At 42.0% G+C, this 14435-nt stretch overlaps 1 protein-coding gene across 1 annotated transcript in view; it reads right to left on the bottom strand.

The window, feature by feature from the left end:
• Positions 1–696: 696 nt before the first annotated feature.
• GARS1 (glycyl-tRNA synthetase 1) overlaps positions 697–14435 on the bottom strand; it is a 34450-nt gene continuing 20711 nt past the window's right edge. The window contains exons 11-17 of the mRNA XM_070424520.1: positions 13210–13322; positions 12413–12553; positions 7632–7717; positions 5763–5872; positions 3084–3177; positions 2289–2479; positions 697–981 (exon numbers count right to left, since the gene is read on the bottom strand). Of these exons, the coding sequence (XP_070280621.1) occupies positions 856–981; positions 2289–2479; positions 3084–3177; positions 5763–5872; positions 7632–7717; positions 12413–12553; positions 13210–13322 (861 nt within the window). The 3' untranslated portion in view covers positions 697–855. The remainder of the gene's footprint in view (positions 982–2288; positions 2480–3083; positions 3178–5762; positions 5873–7631; positions 7718–12412; positions 12554–13209; positions 13323–14435) is intronic.

Below are 14435 nucleotides of genomic sequence, written 5' to 3'. Positions count from 1 at the left end.
AAATAACCCTTTGTGCTCTGAGTGTTCCATAAAAATGTAATAGAAGTGAAGGCCCTCAGGCAACTCCTAGACTAAAAGGCAGACACTGTGGTGGCTGAGAGTCACTGAGGCAGGTAAGATGGATGGGCTCAGTGAGTTCAGTGAGTGCCAGGGCTACTGGGGAGGCCACAGCATCTCCTGCCCACAGACCACCTCCTGGAGACTTTAAAGAGCAAAGACTGTGTCCGCAGAACATTCCGGTGGCAGCCCTGCTCCCCCCCCCCTCCAAAACACCTCCTCCTCCTGCTCTCCGCTGCCCCGCCCCACCTAGGCCTTCCCACAGGCCGTCCATGCTGCCTCCTCAGCACAACACCATCACTTTCTCAGAAAGAGAAGGAACAGGAAAGACATCTACAGAAAGTACCTAAGTGGTAGCCTGGGCTGGAATGCGGAGTGAGCTGAGTGCAGATTTCTTTTCGGGGTGAGGGGAGTGTTCTAAAATCCGAGTGTGGTGGCAGTTGCACACCGTAAATCTGCTAACCATTACGGAATTACACACTTCACACAGCTGAGTCTTATGGTATGTAAATTATCCCCAATAAGGCTAATTATAAAAAAGCATCAGTTGTGTTTAACAGTAAGCTATGAGCGTGTGTCCACAGGTGGGAGCAACAGCTCTGCCGAGGACGCGGAAGCAGGAGCAAATGGACAAGACTGTTCAGAATTCCTCCAACTTTAATTGTGGGGCGAGATCAGGCAGCCGCTGAGGATAAAATGCAGTCCCCGGAGCAATCACAAGGCGGCTTTTTGTAAAGTGGACATGATAAGAGTTATTTTTTTATTAGCGCAAGTGGTCAAAAGTTGCTGAAATTGTCCTCATTCCTCCACTGTCTCTTTTTTACCAGTTTCTTGCCCTTCAAAGAGAGGATACCTGGCCTCCACATCGGCCCACGAGAGGTTGCCGTTGGCCAGATCTCGGACGACACTGGGCAGTTCAGAGACCTGGGGTAAAAGGGAAGAGAAGTCCAAGAGTCAACCAACTCGATCAGACTGTCAGAAAGGGTTCACCCTGAATTCAGGAACCCTCGCAGCCAAACCAACGTTTAACAGTGACTAGAAACCAGTCCCCACAGGATGTTTCCTGTCCTGCCCTCTGCAGCCGCCTCACTTACCCATCCTCACCTCCCTCCAGCCCAGAACGCCTGCCAAGCCCCACAAAACCCAGTTCACCCACACAGCCTTCCTTCATTATTCCAAGTCTCTGTGTCGAATGCAGTGACTTCATGTGTGTCAAATCTAACCCTGAGAACAGGGGTCACCCAGGGGCCACTCGGAGCCAGGGCAGGCTGGTACAATGGAGAGCCCCAGCTCCGGGGCCAGCGTGTTCCTCAGCCATAAGCACACACTGGCCGCCAGGCAGCAGCCTTTCTCAACCCTGAGCCCCAGGACACCCTGGAGATCTCGATAGAGCAGTTCTGTCCTCCCCTCCTCGCCCCTCCCCCCCACAGCCCTCTCCACCCCAGCTTCCGATTCTGTAGGTCTGGGGCGGAGCTTCTGCTCATCCAACAAGCTCCCAGGTGATGTGGATGCTGCTGGCCCAGGGCCCAGCCTCTGAGACCACTGACAGATGGGAATGCAGGTCCAGAGGAGTGAGACCTGGTTCTGTAAAAGGACAAGCCAGACTTCCGAACCAGACTGTAATGTCCTCTGGGAAAAGCAGTCTTTTCCCTCTGCTTTCCCCACGCCTAGCTCTCTGTATCAGGCTGAGCGATTACCAGGCTCTAAATAAAAGCCTCCTCAAGATGAATAAATTAGCCAGGTGGCTGTCAATTAAGGTGGCTGCTCTTCCCTCCCCCCTCCTGCACTTCTCCTGTCTCCACTGTTACCTTCTCATTAAGTAAAATTACTATGACATATGCGCTGTTTTAAATGGGTTAACATGGGAAAGTTTATACATGCACATGTATACATTTATATAGAAACGTCCAAGTCCCTCAAAGCCTGCCAATAAAACTATGGCAACAACCGCTTGGGATCCTATTTCTCTTGCCCAAATAATCAAACAACTATAAAAGCAAACTGCCGGAGAATGAGCCCAGAGCGGCCCGAATGGCTATAAAACATTAGAGATGTGTTCATGGATATTTTCATAATGAAACCAAGGGGACTTGGGAATCTGTGCTCTGTCTGCTATAAGCCTGATTAAAATTAAAAAGAAAAAAGGAAAGGGGAGCATCAACATCCAGCTGAAATGAGAAGGAACCGGCACGCATTTCTAAGGCTACAGCGGCCAAAGGGAGAGCGGGCACCTCAGCTCGAATCTGCCGCATGGAGTCCCGGTCCCGCAGGGTGGCTGTGTGCGGGGTCTTGTTCACGGTGTCAAAGTCAATGGTAATGCCGAAAGCCACGCCGATCTCGTCAGTCCTGGCGTAGCGTCTCCCGATGGACCCAGAGGAATCATCTACCTTGTGGGAGACGCCGTTCCTGGTGAGGGCTTCCGCTACCCAAAAGCAATTAAACAAATTCAAAATAAAATAATGGAGAGCCAGTGTCATCTAAATGTTGACTTACAAGTTGAGGAAACTTATAAAAGGAACTAAGGCAGGAGAGTAATTAAGTTATAGCCCCAACAGAGAGAAAAATCCCCAAAGTTGAGTAAGTCCCTTGCTGGAGCCCAACCCCTCACTCGCACCTCACACAGCTGCCGGGTGGGGAACGAGCATCAGAATCTACGGCCAAGGCCAGTCCCGACTCCAGCACCTCCCCTTGCAGACCGCTGAGCTGCTCAATGAACTCTCCGTTTCCCAACACTGAAGTGAGTGAGCTGCACCAGGGACCACGAGGCTCCTGTCGGTGCTGGGGGCTCAGGGGCTGGAGACCCCCAGGAAGTGAGCTGGGGAAGCAAGGCTGCTCTCAGTCTGACACCTGGTCCCACCTCTACTCACTCAAACACTAGAAGGAAACTTCCCAACAAGCACACTCTCTCTCACAAATAAGAGCAGAGGCTAGCACCACTGGGATTTTATTTTCTTAAAAAAACACTTCCTAAAATTCAGTCTACTTGATAGGGTTCCCAGGAAGGTTGCTCAATTGGATTTGCTTACATAATTCCCTGACAAATGGCATGAACTCCTGGTTCTGGCTCAGTGGAAGGACGGAGCATTTGAATGGTGCTACCACCGCCGGGAAACTGAAGAACTAGATGAGAGAAATACAGATGTGTTAGTTTATAAAAATCTAAATGCTACTGTCCAAACTTCACAATCAAAACACCAGGACACACTAGGAAAAGCAGCGTGACGGAAGAGAACAGCAGGTCACCAGAACAGACCAGAAAGGTCTGCTTTTAGCTCTGAAGTCGGACCACTCAGCTGAGCGCTCTCTCTGGACCTTAGTCTCGCCATCTACACAGCAGTCTCTCCCACCTGCTCCACGGGCCTCACAGCTCTGCTGTGAAAGTTAAATGATGGGAAAGCACTCTCAAAGCCACCACAGAAGATGCCAATTTTCTGGAAACGTATAAAAAGCCTTATAACCTGGCTGGTGTGGCTCAGTGGTTGAGCATCTGCCTAAGAACAAAGAGGTCACTGGTTTGATTCTCGGTCAGGGCACATGCCTGGGTTGCAAGCTTGATCCCCGGCAGGAGGCCTGCAGGAGGCAGCCGATCAGTGATGTTCCTCTCTCATCAATGTTTCTCTCTCTCTATCCCTCTCCCCTCCTCTTTCTAAAAACCAACAAAAAGCCTTACAGCCTTCCCTCTTTCTGTGGAGATCCCTAAAGAATCTCCCTTCAAATCACCAAATAATAAGTGGGAGGGCCCCATTCTGTCCTTAAAGCGTTTCAGGAGGCGATCTATAAGCCTCAGTGACCGAGTAAAACCAGAAAGTTTAATCAGCTCACAAATGTATGTCCAAAAGAAGTAACATGACGCAGCGTTGGTGGTATAGCGGTGAGCATAGCCCCTCACACTGCTCCTGAACAGGCTGCGGGGGTGCTCAGACGGGAAAGAAAGCGAGGATATTCTGTGTAAGGCAAACTCGCCTGCCTTTCTGGGTTGGAAACAGGTTCTTAAATAATATTTAAACAAAAGGTTCGCCTGAAGGTAAGAATATGAAACTCAGAATGAATAGGTCCCATAAAAATAATAAATGACACAGGTTCCAGGGCAGCCCACCCTAAAACCTAATCAACTTCCGATGCCCAGCGACAGTGAACACCCGTGGGGAGTAAGGCCCAGACACCAGGGCTGCGGCTGTCGCGGTCACATGTTCAAGTCCGACTTCTCACCTCCACCTGTGACAACGATTTGTGAGAAACGGGGACCTGCCTTCCTGGAAAAAATGTTATCTCACTGACAATGTTTTTATACCAAAGCCTTAGGAAAATGGGTTAGGAACTACGTGCTAGTAATTTAAAAACATTTTTGGCTTCCCACAGTCTAATCAAATGTCTCTTCATGATAGGAATTTCTGCAATTCATAAAAAGCTGTCTCTAATTTCCTCTGGCTTAGCCCTTACAACATTTCTACCAGAACTCTAGTTTTATCAATATTGTTAGATTCAAAGGAACAGCTAAAAGGCTTTTTAAAAACCGATTTAAAAATAAACAGAAAAGCTCGAAGCAAACTTGACATCTGCAAAGAGCACATTCCGTTACGGACGTCATCCCTGCTGGAGGAGACCAGCCAGCAGGCCTGGTGTCAGCCTCGCTCCCACTGTCTGCTGAATGAATGAAAAGCTGCTCCTTCAATGTCAGGAAATGAAGATGCAACTTGAGGGCAGAGAATAAAATGGCAACTTTAATAGCCACCTACTGCCAATAGTAAGTATGTCAGATGTACAATACTGGCACCAAGGGCTCATCGGTCCATTCTTTAAGGTTCAATGTCCCAGAAAGAGTTGATGTCCAACATGATGCACACATCAGCTTTAGAATGAATGGTCATGTAGATGAGACCCTTCCGCTCAGTTAACTTGACATTTATGGCTGCTCTTCTCTGGCCATTCTCCCTCTGACTGAGCGTCTGCTATAAATCAAGGAGTATACTTTCCGCAGGCAGAGGTGAGGTGAGAAGGTGAAGGAAGGCAAAGTGAAGGGATGAAGTGGCAGACGTGGGCAGCGATTCAGAAACAGCAGAACGAAAGGAAACTTATGAAGTTAACAAAGACTTCTTATAAATACTGATTGTTAGCAATGCTTGGATGACAGGAAGGGCTATCCCCCAAAAGCCAATGTCCAATTTAAGATCTGTCACTCTCCCACACTGAAATCACCTGGGGCTCCTATGAAAAAACATAGATCCCTGGATCTAAGACCTGGTGAATCAGTATCCCTGAAAGAGAACCTAGGAATTTATGTCTTTACCCCAAAAGCACCCCAGACAATTTTATGCCCTTTAAGGTTCCCTTAAAAGCTTTACGCGTGCAGACATAGTTTCTTGATTTGGCCAAATTCTAAGAGCCATTCTTTCCTTTCCAATTCTCTGAAAACGTGAGTATATCCAGAAAGTATCATTTCTTCCACTGATGCAACAAAGATAGTTCCCTCAAAGTGGTATGTTGTGTCTCAGAATAGAGATCACCAAGCAACTATAACAGTGGCATCAAGAATAACCCACACACCCTGAAGCTCAAATGAAATAACACGAGGCAGTGCATTGCTCTGTGGACAGTTACACAAAGATGAGTAGTAGCAGCTAACTGGTCACTCAGTCTTACTCACATACGTCAGCCAGTTTCATTTCTGGCCTTGTCAGAGAAAACACATGTGCGGGACAGCTTACCGTTCTCTGTTCGTCTCCCTCACGCACGTGGAATGTATGTTCGAATACCGTATACATGATCCTGCCCAGCCCGAAGGAGGGTTCAATTACATTCGGGACAACTTCCTCCACTGCAAGAGAGAGAAACTCAGTACATTCTCTGAAACCCCATGTGACGCATCTCAGGGCCTCGTTAAGTAATCCTCATTGGCACTAAAATTATCTCTTGTCTAGATGAATTTTGATCGATTCTGTACATCAGAATAAAGACACATCCCTGAGAACTATTTGCTGGTAGGAAACGTGATGCCTTTAAAGCAGCGGTTCTCAACCTGTGGGTCGCGACCATCGGAAAACACATATAGCATATCAGATATTTACATTACGATTCATAACAGTAGCAAAATTACAGTTATGAAGTAGCAACGAAAATAATTTTATGGCTGGGGGTCACCACATGAGGAACTGTATTAAAGGGTCGCGGCATTAGGAAGGTTGAGAACCACTGCAAGAGAAAGTTGGAGTGAAAAACAACTTCATCAAATTTCATTAGTTGTTTATATAGCACAGAAGTGAAACAAGGCCCCGAGGTACTTCTTCCCCAGTTGGTCAGCTATGAACAATAGCAGCTACACTCTAACGTCCGCCTTGCCTATGAAGAAAGTATGAAAACTCTAGAGCTTTTGTAAGATTTTGCTGGGATGAACAATCTATCATGACAGCTGGCAAAATTAACAAGAATGATTCCTACACACACGAGTACCAGTGGTTTGTTTGGTTTGCTTCCCATCTTGCCATGTGGATGAGAAGTCTTTGAGAGAGCCAAGTTACTGCCCCTGCGTGTCCAAGGTTCTGGGGTCAGGAGGCCCTGAGAGAAGAGTGCTCAGGGATCAGCACTCACTCAAAGACATTCACAAGGGCCCACAGCATTTCCCACGGGGGAGGCTGTACCTGTGGGACCCACAGGAAATGTACTCATCAGAAAAACAGCAGGCTACGCACTGTCCAGGTCTAAGGTAACTGACTTTAACCTTGGAGAGTTTACGCTGCAAGGGAAATGAGGTAACTGAACTAACAACTCAATTATGTGAAAGAAAAGAGAGCCTATTTCTTTTGTCTGTGATAAAGAGTAAGAATATCATTTTAGAAAACATCATGGAGGCATTTTCGGCCCATCCTTCCGGGGTGTGTGAGCAATGGCTCTGAACCAGCTACAGGACGGTGACGAAGTAGCCCAGGCCATGAAGAGCCCCCTGCTCACTGTTACCACTTCAGACCGTTTGCACAGCTCCCTGAGGCCTGCTCTCTCCCTGGCAGGAGCTTCCCCTACCCACCATTCCCCGCTCCCAGGAGTTTTAATGCAGCCACCATAAACCATAAGCATCCTCATAAGTTCCAAAATACTCGCTCCCAAATTCACAGAATTTGTTCTATTAAAAAAAAGTCACCGCCTTGGCTTTTAAAAAAGCATTAAAGATCACTAAGTGAAGTTTAACAAGTTAATCTGCCAAAAAAAAAAGTAGAAGGGGTGAAATCCCTCTTTTGCTTAGGAAACAAAAGCACTTTTCCTTAAAATGAAAAAGAAAAAAAGATCTTTTAAATCAGAGCTATTCTTCATATGCACCTGAGATCATAGGAAATATAAAGGTGGCATTATAAATTATTCTCCAGTATGAGTACAATTATGCTCTTTAAAAAAGGCCCAAGATAATGCCTTAAACATATTCATCAAACTTAGGGTTATGGCATTAAAAACTTATTTTTCCTCTTCAAATTTTCAGTAAACTGGTTATGTTATAAAAGTAAAAAAACAAACACAAACAAACAAAAAAAACTTTAAGGAATAATAATATTTTTTTGTTTGTTTCTTAATTATTTTTACAAATTTACCATATAGTGTTTTCTGGAATCTCTTCACATTGACCATGTCTCCTGTTAACTGAAATGTTTTCCCTTCAGTTTCAATAGTGAATTCCCTACAAAGAAACATTACATATTAGTGAAAACAGGCATCCCTGTGCCTTCATTCAAAGGAGCTTTACAGACCACTACCTGTTTTCCATTTCAAGTGGAATATAACTTAGTCAACTCTCGGATAGAATGGCTGAAGCCAAACTTAAATTACTTCGTAAGAAACACCAAATTAAGTATTATTCTAACAAAGGCATCAAATAGTATTCTGGGAGGCACCCCAAAATAGGACTAGTTTTATAAAATTCCATAAATGGCTTAATAACCAATTCCTTTGGTTCTGAGATCAAGGTAAAACCAAAAACAATGTTTTAAAAATTCAATTTTGGAATAATTACAACAAATTTGTCAAACACAGGCCTGCTGACAAAAGACCACTGTTCTCTTTATTGTCCCAACAAATGTAAGAATGACCAGCTTGTCATTGTGCCAAGTAATCTTAAAACTCCCACTCTATTTCCCAAATAAACTTTGACATTTATGTTGATGAAGATCAGCTAAACGTTTAATGATTCTGTTTGATATGTCGATATAAAATATTATCCCCCTGTCCCCAAATAACTGACTGCAGTATGTTCCCATCCTGAGATACACCCATTCTGCTTCGGGCTAGAAGACTTCACCTTTACAACATGCTTATGAGGCATTTCCTCCCATTATGAAGATCAGGGTCTCTCACAAGCAGCTTAGTGCTGGGAGAGAGAGGCCCCTGTGGTTGTCTTTGAAGCTGTACGGCTGACACAGGTTGCGCTGGGTTCTGCTGGTTTCTAGCAGGGATGATCTCATGATTACATGAGTGACTTTCACCGACCCCCTCCAACTGTACATTCTGTCTGAAGTCTGTGCGTGTGCATTAAAGATCCCACTCCACAAACTGTATCGTATACATTCTCTCTGCAAGCACGGCCTAAGTATAGAGTAGGTAATGGTTATTAACAAGCTGAAATAAGCAAGGAGGAAACCATTACTTGAGAATAATTTAAAAAGAAAACTGTCTTATTTGTGGATAATATCTAACTAGTGATCTATGTCCATTTTAGTAAGATTTGAAATGGATAACTGTATTCTCAACTTGCAGGGACTCATCTTGCAATAGGTCTTTTGACAGATATATACATGCACATGCAACCACCATCGCTCCAGAGGTGGCCCTGTCCCTTATCTCAATCCCCTCCAGCCCCAGTTAATCATTGCTGTGCCTCCTATCACTGTAAGCTAGCGCTGTCTTTCCTAGGATTCCGCATATAATCTTTGTGTAAGACTTCTTTCACTTAGCCGAATGTCTGACAGTTGTTGGCAAACTTTCTGTATAGGGCCAGATATAAAATATTCCAGGGTTTTCAAGCCATATGCAGTCCCTTGTATTCTTTTTCTTAAACAACCCTTTGAAAATGCAAAATTCATCCTTAGCTGGAGGGCTGTATGAAGGCCCGGCTTGCATGGCTCAGTGGTTGAGCGTCGACCTATGAACCAGCAGGTCAAGGTTCGATTCCTGGTCAGGGCACATGCCCCGGTTGCAGGCTTGATCCCCAATGTGAGCGTGCAGGAGACAGCCAATCAATGATTCCCTCTCATCATTGATGTTTCTCTCTCTCCCTCTTCCTTCCTCTCTGAAATTAATAAATATATTTTAAAACAGTATGAACGATGTTTGAAGTGTACTTAAAAATGTGTATTCTGGTTTTTAGACATTATATAACTGACATTAAATTAATAGTGATCCTCAACTTTTGTCTACTTGCTCTACAATTACTGAGAAAGGGGTGAAAATATCTCCAACTATAATTGTGGATTTGTCTATTTTTCGTTTTAGTTCTGTCAAGTTTGCCATACACATTTTGAGGTTGTTTTTAGTTACATATAGTTAGAAGTGATACACCTTCCTAATGAACTGACCCTTTCACATTGTGAAATGCAACTCTACCCCTCCCTGGTAATTTTCCTTGTTCTGATGTTTACTTTGCCTGATATTAATAGAGCCACTCCAACTTTCTGATTGTTTACATGGGAACATTTTTTTAAACCTACTTGTGTATTACAGTTGCAGTAAGTTTCCTATAAACAGCATTTAATTGGGTCTTGAATTTTTTAAATAGTCTGATCATGGCTATTGAATTAAGTGTTTATAGATCAGTGATTTTTGAACATTTCTTTCTATTTATGGCACACATAAACTAATTACTAAAATTCTGCAGCACACCAAAAAATATATTTTTACCAACCTGACCAACAAAGGTATATTTTGATTTACAAATAATAATAATAATTAGTAATAGTAATTACCTACCCTTTTTTCTCCAAAGTGACTTTTTAAAAAATCAGGTGCCTAAACTTGTGTATAAGATTTCTGGTACCAAGAATTAACCAATCAGAAACAACCTTATTATGCTACATGACTAATAAGATAAAACTTTATTGTATAACCTATATATTTATGGTTTAAGGCAGGGCATTCATACTAGAATGCTATTGTGTTGGCTGTTGTCATTTTTTTATTTGACAATTTAAGGGAAGTCAGTCAGGTATTGCATGTCTTATAAATTCTTGTGGCACACTGGTTGGAAATCGCTGATTTGAATCATTATATTTAGTGTAGTTATCAATACTATTGAGTTTAAGTCTACCATCTCATGAGTTAGTTTGTATTTGTTCCATCTGTTCTTTGTTCATTTTTCCTCTTCTGTCTTCTTCTAGAGTATATTTTATTATTCTACTAGAGGCCTGGTGCACAAATTCTTGCACAGGTCCCTCGGCCGGGCGGCAATTGGGGCTGGCCTGCCGGAGGGAGGGACCTAGGGAGGTCAGACCCAGTAGCAAGCTAACCAACAGCTGATTCCATGAGGAATCAGGCTCCCTCCTCCCTCCTGTCTGGGTCCGGGGTGCAGGTGAACCAGATTTGGAGCTGTCAAGGCCCCAGCAGCAAGGTCTGCGTCAATGCACATCATAGCTACCGCCAGTCGTCTGGTTGTTCTGGTCTTTCGGTTATAATGGTTGCTTAGTCTTTTATATATATAGATTTTATGTCCCTTATTGGTTTATTAGTTATATCCCTTTGGTTTTTATGTGGTTTTTTTCCAGTAAATTGCTCTAAAATTTACTATATGTACTTTTATTAATTTATCATAGGCTACTTCAAGTAATATTATGACATTCACTTATAATATACCTGGTACACCTTAAAATGGTCTATTCCCAATGCATCATTCTTATCCTTTGAACTATTGATGGCATACATTTTACTTCTATATATGTTGTAAGTTTCACAACACATTGTTATTGTTTTTGCTTTAAACAGTGCATTATCTTTTAAAGAAATTAAGAAATGTCATTTATATCTACCCATGTATTTAGCATTTCTAGAGCTCTTAATTTCTTTGGGTAAACTTAAATTTCCATGTTTCTGCTTGAAGAGATTTCCACACTTCTGCTTGAAGAACATCCTTGACATTTTTTGCAGGTAGGTCTGCTGACAATATATTCTCTGAGCTTTTGTCTGTCTGAAAGCATTTCCTTTTCATCTTTGAAGAATATTTTTGCTGGGTCTAGGGTTTTTGTCGGTAAGCACTTAAAAAAATTTCATTCTATTATACTGTGGCTTGCCTTGAGTTTGATGAGAACTCCAATCATTCCTATCTTTGTTCCTTTTCATATAAGGAACCTTTTCTCCCCAGGCTACTTTAGAGTTTTCTATTCATTACTAGTTTCCCGCAATTTGATTCTGATGTGCCTTTATGTGGCTTTCTTTGCTAATTCTGCTGGGGTTGAACTTCTTGAGGCCCTGGGTTTATTATAGTCTGCATCAAATTTGGAAAATTTTCAGCTATTGATGTATCTTCAGATATTTTCGCTATATATACTCCCTGTGACTCACAATTACACGTTAGACTGAAAATACTTCTCTTATTGTCCCAAAGGACATTTTTTTCTCCCAGTTCCTCTTTCTATGCCTCATTTTTAATAGTTTCTATTGCTACATTGAGTTCCATACTCTTTTTTCTGCAATGTTTAATCCACTGTTAACCCCATTCACTGAGGTTTTTATTTGAGATACTGCCTCTTGATATTCCATTGGTTCTTTCTCCATATATATTTCCATCTCTCACCTCATAAGCTCACGTGCTCCCTTACGTCTTTGAGCATATAAAGCATATTTATAACTGTTTTAAGACCCTATGTATTTACTCCATCATGTTTGTCATTTCTGGGTATTTCCTTTGATTGACTCTTTTCCTCATTATGGGTCACATTTTCATATGTCTACACATTTTTATTGCTTTTCAGACATAGTAAATTTTATACTCTTTAGTGTTGGATTTTGTTGTATTCCTTTAAAGATTCTTCTCTACTATATTTTTTTTTATTTATGCTTAAAACAATTACAGAGACTACTCCAAAGTTCAAAAACAGAGCATTGACTTGAAGGCAGATATGGTTTCTAACCCTTCCTCAGTCACTACCTTGGACAAGTCTCCTCTAAAAAGTTATTGGGTGGGGGTGGGGGGAATCTTTGTAGTCCATTTCAAATCTATTTCTGGCGATAGTACCTAAATCTTGGCAAGCTCAGTCCTTTAAAAGTAGCCAGAGATAGCACTTACCTGCAAAGAATTTGTAAAGATAGTAACCTCACCCTAACCTTCAGAACCTGGCAGAGAGGACATATTTGCCTGGAGCCCATGTAGAGCACACATCTTAAATCTTACCCTTTTTCATTCAGTAGTTTCTCCATTTCTGTAATGTAACACTCGTCACAAATGGCAAGGTACTCCATCACCAGCTTTGCATCCTTCTTATACGCCTTACCAATCGCTCCCTTATTGGGTTCAAACTGAACAAGGTTGACTGTTTTGTATGAAGTAGTCAAGGAATCCAAAATTGTATTTCAGAAAATGATACTGAGAACCACGAAATCATTCAAAATAAGTAAACACCATCAGTAGAGTTTTTTTCAAAGTTACAGGAATATATTATCCAAACAGCAATAGAAGCTGATACATAACTTCTGATAATAATTTATACATTTCTAAAACGTCCCAACACCAGCCCTAAGATCAGCTCACTTCACTGTCTGGTAAAGGAAGGAAATTCCTACTGTGCTGATTAACATAACAAGTAAGCTCAATTATTATTTTATCTACCATAAAATGGCACCCATCTTTTGTTAGAAAATGTATTCACCCGGGTACTCTTTATGCAAAGAGTATGTCAGTAGGTGCAGGTGTGGAGAAATGATGCATTTTGAAAATGGCTGAAATGCCCTGAAAGATATTTAGAGCATTTTTCTGAAAATACTTCTTTTAAAAACCAAACACTGAGTGGGCACATGTCAGATTTTAAGTAGAGAGAATAGGAATGTAGCAGTAATGGGTGAAATAATAGGTTTAAGTATTGTCCCAATATCAAACACCTCTGTTTATCCACAGGAACAAGGTACAGAGCTGGACTTGTCTACTTGCGAGATGTTCGCGCGTCAGTCCTGAGTTGAGAAATAACTAGAAAGGATATGGGCTCTCTCAGCGGCTTCTCCGCTACAAGTGGGACTTTGGTGGCTCGCGCATGACAAGAGAGGTCATAACAGGACCGATCAGCACATCCGACTATCTCAATCCAGCCCTAAGAAGACAGAATAGATAAAAACATTTATTCCTTACTTTAGGTTCATTCACAAACCCATGCAGATTGTAACTAACTCTTTCACATACTCAAGGATGACTCAATTATAGAATCTCCCCTCCTAACTTATAAATGTTTGAAATGGGGATTCTCTTACACACCAGGCGGCTAACAACCCTATCAAACATAAATCACACATGTACACAAAGTAAATCTGTTATTTTCTGGACAGATTTATTTTGCCATGCTGTGAATGTGGGCTAAACTAACAAATTCTAGGGTTTAATTGTGGTTATAAAATGTGAACCTAGAAAAAAAACAGGTTTGTTTCAAATTTGTGAGCAGGATTCAAAATAAATCTGGCAGAAACTCCTCCGCTCTTGGGATGAAGTGTCTATAGCTCTCACCACTCGGCATCAGCTGGCTGCTTCCCACCCACCAGAAGAACATTTAGTTAAGAGCAGGTAATGTTTAAGTCACACAGTAAAGCTTAATAACAGCATGGGTGCCAGGTTCCATTTCTTGTTAAAACCTAAGATACTTTTCAAAAGCACAATCTAAATTGTTTTCAAAGACGCTTAAGAACTTGTTATTTGAATAAGAACAAAAGAGGTAAAAGGCTTATTTTAGTTAAGTATCTAGTTAGTCCTCATGAATATTTATTTTTTGCCTTTGATTTGAAGAGTTTGGGAAAAGTCAACCATCATGAGCTTCCTAAGTGCATGTTACCACATGGGGTGCTTGAAATAAAGAGAGCAAATATACAACTCATATAAGCTCAGAAACTGCAACACAAAACAACAAAATAGGAATTAAAGAACAAAACCTGAAAACATGTAACATGATATTCACTAATACGTCAACTTAAATGTACATGCTTAACTGTATAAACTTGGTGGTTATCATTTACCAGAGATGCGAATTAACCTACTTATGTACTAAGAGGTAAAATTACAAAATCATGCCTGACAAAGGTAAGCAACTTTGGGGCAGTGGTTGCCTCTGCGAAGGAAGAAGAGAAGATGGAGCAGAAGCAGTATCAGTAACTATTTTTTATTTTAAGAACATAAATATGAAGAGCACAGAAAGAAAGTATTAAAGTTTTCAGAGGCG

This window comes from Myotis yumanensis, unplaced genomic scaffold (genome assembly GCF_028538775.1).
Source record: "Myotis yumanensis isolate MYYU_CA2020_CCGP unplaced genomic scaffold, mMyoYum1.0.hap1 SCAF_9, whole genome shotgun sequence".
NCBI lineage: Eukaryota > Metazoa > Chordata > Mammalia > Chiroptera > Vespertilionidae > Myotis > Myotis yumanensis.
The sequence above is the reverse complement of the archived record's forward strand: the minus strand, read 5'-3'. Positions and strand labels throughout refer to the sequence as shown.